Source organism: Equus quagga, unplaced genomic scaffold (genome assembly GCF_021613505.1).
Source record: "Equus quagga isolate Etosha38 unplaced genomic scaffold, UCLA_HA_Equagga_1.0 70555_RagTag, whole genome shotgun sequence".
NCBI classification, from domain to species: Eukaryota; Metazoa; Chordata; class Mammalia; order Perissodactyla; family Equidae; genus Equus; species Equus quagga.
In genome coordinates, this window is record NW_025801750.1 from 1 (window position 1) to 9,754 (window position 9,754).

Here is a 9,754-nt window from a genome sequence, read left to right on the forward strand (position 1 = left end):
GGGGGGCGGCGGCGCCCCCTCCTCCTCCTCCTCCGCCGCCAGCGCCGCGGGCTCCTCGGACATGGCCGCGGCGGTGGCGGTGGCGGCCGCGTCCCGGCGGCAGTCGTGCTACCTGTGTGACCTGCCCCGCATGCCCTGGGCCATGATCTGGGACTTCACCGAGCCCGTGTGCCGCGGCTGCGTCAACTACGAGGGCGCCGACCGCGTCGAGTTCGTCATCGAGACGGCGCGGCAGCTCAAGCGGGCGCACGGCTGCTTCCCGGAGGGCCGCTCCCCGCCCGGCGCCGCGGGCCCGGCCGCCGCCAAGCCGCCGCCGCTCTCGGCCAAGGACCTTCTCCTGCAGCAGCAGCAGCAGCTCGGCCACGGCGGCCCTGAGGCGGCCCCGCGCGCGCCGCAGGCCCTGGAGCGCTACCCGCTGGCGGCCGCCGCCGAGCGGCCCCCGCGCCTCGGCTCCGACTTCGGCGGCAGCCGCCCGGGCACGGGCCTGGCCCAGCCGCCGACGCCGCAGCCGCCGCCCGTGAACGGCATCCTGGTGCCCAACGGCTTCTCCAAGCTGGAGGAGCCGCCCGAGCTGAACCGCCAGAGCCCGAACCCGCGGCGCGGCCACGCCGTGCCGCCTACCCTGGTGCCGCTCATGAACGGCTCGGCCACGCCGCTGCCCGCCGCGCTGGGGCTCAGCGGCCGCGCCGCCGCCTCGCTGGCCGCCGTGTCGGGCGCCGCGGCCGCCGGCCTGGGCTCGGCACCGCCCGCCGACCTGGGCGCCCACAAGCGGCCGGCGTCCGTGTCGAGCAGCGCGGCCGCGGAGCACGAGCCGCGCGAGGCGGCGGCCAAGGAGAAGCCGCCGCCGCCGCCACCCTCGCACCGCGGCCCGGCCGACAGCCTGTCTAGCGCGCCCGGGGCCGCCGAGCTGGGCCCCGAGGGCGCCGGCAAAGGCCGCGGGCCCGGAGAGCAGGACTGGGTCAACAGGCCCAAGACCGTGCGCGACACGCTGCTGGCGCTGCACCAGCACGGCCACTCGGGGCCCTTCGAGAGCAAGTTTAAGAAGGAGCCGGCCCTGACTGCAGGCAGGTTGTTGGGTTTCGAGGCCAACGGGGCCAACGGGTCTAAAGCAGGTAGGGGCGGCTGTGGAGTGAGGGGCTCTAGGGGAGAAGAGGGGGCGCAGGCCCGAGGAGGGGGTGCTCTTTCCATTCACCATTCCGTCCCGGCCCAGAAACAACAAACACCCAACTTCCTGATCTGCCTGAGGCGGAACCAGTGCTTAGTGGCAACGTGTTCATGTGCTGAAGCAGCATAACAGAGATGAGTCAGACTAGGCTGATAGGCACTGACACAGGGTTTTCCTTTCCCAGCACATTCTTGGATCGGAGCATGAGGGCACTAGTCACCTTTTAACCTGTTGGGGGACGTTAGCAGTCGTATGCACAGTTGAGCCTGGGTACATGCATGCATGTGTGGAAACGGGCCATTATATTCATGCCGTTTTCTGTAGCTTCTTTTTTTTTTTCAAATTGGTATACTGCCTCAGAGCCCCGTAAGTCTTAAGTGTTCTAAGTTGCACGTGCGCTTGAAACTCATGTGAGTTTTTATGTACAAGTTTTTAGGGAATTGAAATTCTTTAGTGAGTTTTGTTTGACGTTAGTCAAAGAAAGATCCTTTTCCTTGCGTGCTTATTCATTTCCTCTTTTTTCTCTCTCGTTTCTTTGTTTTTCCAGTTGCAAGAACAGCAAGGAAAAGGAAGCCTTCTCCAGAACCAGAAGGTGAAGTTGGGCCTCCCAAGATCAATGGAGAGGCACAGCCCTGGCTGTCCACGTCCACAGAAGGGCTCAAGATCCCCATTACTCCTACATCCTCTTTTGTGTCTCCACCACCACCCACTGCCTCACCTCATTCCAACCGGACCACACCGCCTGAAGCGGCACAGAATGGCCAGTCCCCCATGGCAGCCCTGATCTTAGTAGCAGACAATGCAGGGGGCAGTCATGCCTCGAAAGATGCCAACCAGGTTCACTCCACTACCAGGAGGAATAGCAGCAGTCCACCCTCTCCGTCCTCTATGAACCAAAGAAGGCTAGGCCCCAGAGAGGTGGGGAGCCAGGGGGCAGGCAGCACCGGAGGACTGGAGCCAGTGCACCCCGCCAGCCTCCCGGACTCCTCTCTGGCAGCCAGTGCCCCCCTGTGCTGCACCCTCTGCCACGAGCGGCTTGAGGACACCCACTTTGTGCAGTGCCCGTCCGTCCCTTCGCACAAGTTCTGCTTCCCTTGCTCCAGACAAAGCATCAAACAGCAGGGAGCTAGTGGAGAGGTCTATTGTCCCAGTGGGGAAAAATGCCCTCTTGTGGGCTCCAATGTCCCCTGGGCCTTTATGCAAGGGGAAATTGCAACCATCCTTGCTGGAGATGTGAAAGTGAAAAAAGAGAGAGACTCGTGACTTTCCGGTTTCAGAAAAACCCAATGATTACCCTTAACTAAAACTGCTTGAATTGTATATATATCTCCATATATATATATATCCAAGACAAGGGAAATGTAGACTTCATAAACATGGCTGTATAATTTTGATTTTTTTGAATACATTGTGTTTATATTTTTTTTGACGACAAAAGGTATGTACTTATAAAGGCATTTTCTTCTTTTGTTAACGTTATTAGCATATCTTTGTGCTTTATTATCCTGGTGACAGTTAACGTTCAATGTAGGCTGTGACTTGCGCTGCTTTTTTAGAGCACTTGGCAAATCAGAAATGCTTCTAGCTGTATTTGTATGCACTTATTTTAAAAAGAAAAAAAAAAGCCAAATACATTTTCTGACATTGTAAGATTGCCTTACTGTCTGTTATTCCTTATTCTGGCCCCTTTCTCAGGCTGGAGGCCAGTTGGTGGAGAAGGAAAGGAAATGAGTGAAAGGGGCACTGTTGTGAAGTGGGCATGCCACTGGGAAAAATCACCAAGTTTACCCCAAAACATTGTCATTTTAGAGTAATAGGAAAATAGATTTTGACTCTTTCTCTGTTTTCTTCTTAAAGTTCAGTTGTTGGGATATTGATGACTGCCTGAGAGTTGCTGCTGAGAGATTTTGAGGACTGTGTGGTTTTGGGGTGGGGGTGGGGGGGATTTTTCTTTTTTAAGGCAAAGTTGACCACTGTTCACTGCCCACGTGATCAGTTGTAAGATTACAATGCTGCATGCTAGTTGGTTACATAATAACACAATTCAGTGACGGAAGGCGGTGACAATGGATGGTGGTGTGTACAAGATGGCACTGCCATCTTTGAACAGAGCCTGGCTCTGCAGCGCCACTTCATCTTTTTAAACACCCTAGAGCTCTGTTTGTTGTTGCTGTTGTCATTTCCTTTGAAAAGAGTCTCAAGAGAAGTTACAGTCCAGGTGAACTTGGAGATTGTGGGATTGGTTTCGTTTCTGTTTTGTGTTTTGTTTTGTTTTTTATCATTTACCTGCAGTGCTATTGCTGTTGATACTATCACCTACACCCGTTTCTAGTGAGTGCTAAATACAGTATGGTACAATGACAGTAACAGCGCCTGGTGCTGCCAGGACTGCCCGTGGGCATATCAGTGACAGCCCGAATGGGGGTGGAGGAAACCTGTAATTTCCTTCTTAGATGTGTTTGAAATACCAAGTGAATAATACTGTTCTTCTGGAAAAAAATGATAAACTAGTGAAAATTAAAAGAGTTTTACGTAATAGACAGGCCCCACCTCTCAAACTATTTTTAGGAGACTTTTGTAAACTAATTTCTTTTGATCACTATTTTGCATCAGTAAAGTGATTTTTTTTAACCAATAAATCATCAGTTATTAGAAATAGCTGTCTCACAGTGATACTGGTTTTTCTTTTGTGCTGTTATGATTTAACATTGACAGGAACACTATTTTAAGTCCTTTTATGTTCAGGTGTTTGTAACTTGGCCGTATCATTAGGCTGAATCATGGCTTCAAGGTCTACTACAACTTCTGTGTTTCATTCACAACCTAGCTTCTATTTTAATTTGAAAATATAGATTGTTACCCACTTTGGATTCTTTTTAGGTATGTTTTTGTTTTTCTTTTTTAAATTGCTCAAATATTTTTTAATGGTCGAGTTATTAACACTTGAAAATCAGATACTGCACCAAATACAGTATTTTTTTGTAGTGTTTTGAATGAGTGCACCTATTATTAATGCTGTGCAAATTCACGTTACCGGTCATTGTTATATTCCAAACAGACTTGCATGATTAACCAGTATGTTGTTAAACTTTTTTTTTTTTAATTGGAGTATCTATGACTCAGACTGGTTTCTCTTATGTAAATGCACACATGCAGAAACACAGAGTCAGTTTTACATGCCCAGAAAGACATTTGTAAAGAATTCAACTATTATGGTTTGTTGTATAAATGTGTATCTAGGCACTTTATTATAAACTGGAATTTGACCTCATAGATGTTACAAGTTGATCAGTCGTTTGACCTGATTCGTGGTGGCTATCTGTATGTTTTGCGATCTTAATACAGATATGCTTTCCAAAAAGATGAATAAAGAACCATCCTACTATTTTGAATAAGTCTATCCAGCTGTGGAAAAGACAGCCTATGGTTTCTCTGCGCTGGTATGTAAGGGGGAGGATAGGAACAGCTTTAAGGGCTGTGTGTGGAGGTTTCTCCTATTAAAAATAGGATCTGCAGGAGTCTGGCTGGCCCTTGGGTGGCCTTCGTGGAAGGCTTGCAAGCCGGAGAGTGCTGGTCTGGGTTATTTTTCTGGCAATCCCTTAAGTTGAAAAGTTAACACTGGGACGTGGGTCTGATCTTCTGTTGTACCTGATGACAGTGCAGAGATTCTCCACAGCTGGATAAAAATGTCAGAAAGCTACTTACTGTACATGGGCAGTATCAGATTTCAAATCCTAATATTTCAGCTGTGCTTTTAATACTCAAAATATTAGGGGATGGGGTGTTGAAGCTTTCCCTTTTTTGCTTTAACAATTTATAGAATTTAACAGATGTACTGTCTTTCATGTGGCCTCACATTAAAAGTTATGAGAAACGTACACATGGTTTACAACTTTTACTATATACCTTTCCTTGGCCACCAAGTATTTTAAAAGTGTGCCACCTTTTAACCTTTACTTTTTTTAAGTTGAAGGTGATACTTTTTCTATATACGATGAAACTCATGTCAACTGAAGTGAGTGTAATCTTAGATATCAACATTATTATATTTTAAAATCACGCTATGGAAATAATCACCATTCTGTCATTTGTCAGATTTATAGTACCTTTTTTCTCCTTTAACTTTTAGCATTAAATAAAAATAAAATTGGGAGCACTGAACATTTTCTGAGGCCTTTTTTAATTTTTTAAAGTAAGCTTAGAATGTCTATTTTAATCACTAATGGCAATGTGACTGAAGGACGTGTGGGTTTGGGGTTGGGGTTTTGACTGGAACTGCAGGAGAAGAACAGGAGATAAAAGACAGGGAACAAAAAGGCAACTGATGGTAGAAAAAAAAAGTGCTAGGGCCCGGTGGAAAGGGCAACTGGAGAGGGGACACAGATAAAGAGAAGAGCTGAACAAAGTACAGCCAGAGAGCACTTGTTTATTTTTCAACTCGCAGTAGGGCCAGCCCTTCTGCAATAGTAGATTGGAAAGAGAAGATAGTGACGACACTGGAAAGACTGTCAAGGCATGGAGCTGCTCTCTGCAAAGCTTTGGAATAAAACAGCCATGTTGGCCCATATGAAATGCACTGAAGACAAAAGAAAAAAAAAGCCTACCCTTTGGAATAAAGTCAGAGCCAAAGCTAGGTGTGTGAGCTTTATTGATACCCTGAAACCTAAATTTGTAAATAGTGATAGAAGGGAGAAAGCCCCAAGATACGTTACAAACTACTGTCTACTATCACATAGTAAGAAATTTCCTAGATGTTTGCAGCTTTTACTCTTTGCTGATCAATGGCTTGGCAGACTTCTCTATGAAAGGGAAGTTGTGAAACTACCAGGGGTTTGAGGATAAGGGTATTCATAGACTTGCTGTATGTTTTAAATTAAATGGCAACAGTTAACGTGTAGTGGAATATATTTTCATTAGTGGTGGTCCAGTGACTTGGGAGACCCATCGCTATGTGTATTTTACAATTTTTTAATTATTAGTAGCCCGTTTAAGGCAGTTTTGAAGAAACGGTATTCTTAATAGGTTAATAATAGATTATAGTACACAACGTGATGTTTCACTTAATTAGGTTAAAAGAAATGATAAACTATTAGTTTTATTTAACTTAAAAATGGTTAATTTTATTTTTGGTGAAATTGAAAATAGTACAGCTTGCAGAAGTCATTTTTAAAATTTCAAAAGCTCTTCCCAAAGCAAACTGTAATGATTGCATTCAGTTTCCAGTTAAAAAAACCAAACAAACCAGACTCTTGATGTGGCAGATGTCTTTGTTTATTCCCCAAAGAGGGGAAAAGTTAAAGGGAAAATATGGAACTCCTTTTAATTCCTAGACTTTTAAGTCCCTCATTACTTAAAGTTGTTTTGCATATGATTTATAGATGGTTTTATTTGGTTAGTGAAGAGTGAAATGTTTCTCTTCCTGATTCCAAAGTGCATACGTGGAATCATTCAGAAAAATGTTCAGTTGTGTGTAGGCCACTATAAGTCCTGAGTCACCCTCATTTGCTTGCCTATTCTTCATAGGGAACAGTGTGAGAAGACACGCCTTTTGCCTTTCGTCTGTCACAGACCAAGGTCAGAGGCACCAATGAATGGATACCTATTTACCTACTTCATCATCTGGGGTTCTAGAAATGGAGGGGGGTGGGGATGCTGTTTAACTCCTTCAGTGCCACTGGTTAGGCCTCTGACAGCAATAGTATTGATCACAATACAATTGATTACAATCAAATAAAAATTATGGGTGTGACTTCACAAATTATTAACTATCTAGATCCCTTGTTGCTGTTTCTGTTGAGAGCCTACATTTTCCTCAAAAGTTATGAACCCCTCCCAGTAATTTAAAAGGCACAAAAATATACAAGAAGTGAATTTGTAAATTACTTAAGAGGCTGGAAGACGGAAAATGACTGGAATTATGGATTTCTTTATTAATCCCCAGATAAATCCATAATTAGAGATATCCACACTACCCCTATTTATCATTAACAAGTTAATTTGTACCTAATTTAACAGTGAATTTTGTTTTGACCCATTGGTCTGTTGCCTGCTCCTTCCCCTTGTCAATATAACTTAACATGCTTGATTTAAAATGGCTTTTCTTTGTTAATTTGAGGTAGAACTTTTTTAAAATTATAGAATATGAAATCTGTATCTGCACTGGTCTTTATCACAATATTGTGCATCTCTGCATGGCACTGAGCAGCATAAAACAATCCAGACAAGCCACAGAAAAGGTATTGTAGGGCAAAAAGTATACCATAGGCAAATCATTATTTAAAATCATTTCGACATTGGATCTTAAAGCTGTTCTTTCATTTTGATTCTGAAAAGCACTTGAGTAAACTCTCCTTAATAGAACCACTCTACTAGCATGGTATAGTTTTTTCTATAATACAACCTAAACATTGCTTTGAAAAAATGTAGAAGAGCCCTTTAAAACTTAAAATCATATATAACGAGGCGTCAGTGCACGTGAAATTTATCACAAAATCAACCATGAGAGTCCTCTGGGAGGTGATTTTCTCCAAGTCAGACAAGGTCTGGAGACAAGACTACAGGATTCCCGGTTTGAATTGCAAGCATCAGTGCACTGGTTGATCTCATCTTCTGAATGGGCTTGAGAAGTTCGATTGCATAATCTAAAGAGCCTCCTCCAGCAATTCAGCAGAAGCCTTGATGCCGAGATAAGACGTCCTGTATAGAGTAATGTCACATTTGAATATTTCTAAATATAGTTTATATTTTGGGGGAAATGAACTGTGTTATATAATCTGTAGATCCCATCACTTACCACTTTTACTTAGCAATTACTATTTTATTCTTTATGTCCATCAGTTAACATTCAAATGTCCATGAGGGGAGAGGCATCATGTACAACAAATGAGTCATGTTTATACGTATAGGTACTCAGGCAGCAACTTTAGCAGACAGATATTTAGGTCATTGTATATTTCTCTGTCATTTAGAAAACATCTTTCCTATGACAGTTCAAATAGAATATTTTGAATGTGCATGTGGCTATTTATATCTCCAGGAAAAATAAATCCGGAAACATTTCACCACAACTAAGGGCCTAATTTATTTTAATGTATAGGAAGAGTTTATTAAAAGTAAGCCTCAAGTTACCGAACTTTACCTTCTTTTACCGTATGATTTTAAAATACTAACCAGGGCCCGGCCCGTGGTGAGTGGTTAAGTTGGTGTGCTCTGCTTTGGCGGCCAGGATCTTCCCCCTGGCAGATCCTCGGTGTGGACCTACCCCTTGCTCATCAGGCCATGCTGTGGCAAGCATCTCACGTAGAAGAACTAGAATGACCCACAACTAGGATATACAACTATGTACTGGGGCTTTGGGGAGAAAAAAAAGAGAGAGGAAGATTGGCAAGAGAAGTTAGCTCAGGGCCAATCTTCCTCACACAAAAACAATAAAAGTAAAACATTAACCAAACTAGCTACAACTCTCACTATTATGGGTCCAAATAAATCAGCATTTCTTTACAGACAGCCTTGGCTTTGGGCCTTCCATGTTCTCTGCAGCCTCAGAGACGAAGTATGAGCTGCAAAACAAGGCTCTTAGGTGCCTTGACTCAGGCTGAAAGCCTCTTACCCCTATTTTGTTATTTCTGCCTGCAAACAGCAATTCAATTAGCTTTTTTTGGTGATAAAAGATAAAGATTTATTGTACCCCATATACAATTGAAATCAGAATTTCACAGGAGGGTCACAGTCATTAGAGAAGTTTTGGAATACCGTTCTCTTAATAAGCACCATATGGGTTGTGGCTGTTATTATTTAACACCTATTAAGTAGGCACATCATTCCAGGCTTTGAACAGCTGAGAGTCTAGGCCCAGATTTCTTGGCGCTTCAAGTCTGCGCCACAGGTAGGGAACGTCAGTTTGCCTGAATAAGAGCACACACTGACAAGAGCGAACCATAGGTGATTTCCTTCCAAGAGTCTGGAAAGTATAGCTAGGGCTGAATTCTTACATGGAGAACACAGTCTCTTCCTAGAACGGATATCGGTACCTCGGTAGGATTCTGACATAGGAACACAGTTCTGCGTCCAAAGCGCTTTCACCCAATAAGTTCACGATGCCCAGTGCGCAACCATCATGCGTGAAAGGCGGGGCTGAACCCCATGATCTTCAGACAAATCTAGACGCCGATTGAAAACATCAGGGCTAGGTCAGAATTGTCAAAGTGTAGCCTTTTCTCTTTTCCTTTTTATTGTTGCTCAGAATGGCGTTTTTAATAGGAAGAAAACAGCCGCCAGCTCTGCCAAGCCCTGTTTACTCGAGGGGAAGGAAAGGGGAGGAGGCTCCCCCACTCTCCGGCCGCCTGCGTAAAGGCCTTCGCCCACGAGGAGACCTTGCTGTGGTTTCCAGCGCGGCACCCGGACTCACGCCGCGCCCCTATTTATTTATTCTAGAACTTTTCCCGGGCCGCGCGGCTCGGAGAAGCGGCTTCTCCCCACGGCCCGCTCCGCGCACGTGGAGCCGCGCGCCCGCTGGCGGCGGGCGGCCGGGGGGCGGGGCCGCGCCCGGAAACGGCGGCGGCGTCCCGCCCGCCACGCTCGGCCGCCGCC

General features: G+C 45.5%; 1 protein-coding gene across 2 annotated transcripts; it reads left to right on the forward strand.

The window, feature by feature from the left end:
- Positions 1-6: 6 nt before the first annotated feature.
- Positions 7-3,823, forward strand: IRF2BP2 (interferon regulatory factor 2 binding protein 2). 2 transcript variants are annotated; one of them, XM_046651353.1, is made up of 2 exons: positions 7-1,112; positions 1,713-3,823. In XM_046651353.1, the coding sequence occupies exons 1-2, from the start codon at positions 62-64 to the stop codon at positions 2,426-2,428; spliced, it is 1,767 nt and encodes a 588-aa protein (XP_046507309.1). In that variant the 5' UTR covers positions 7-61; the 3' UTR covers positions 2,429-3,823. The 2 variants fall into 2 exon arrangements, with proteins under 2 accessions (XP_046507309.1, XP_046507310.1); XM_046651354.1 differs by having other exon boundaries at positions 7-1,064.
- The last annotated feature ends 5,931 nt before the right edge of the window (positions 3,824-9,754 follow it).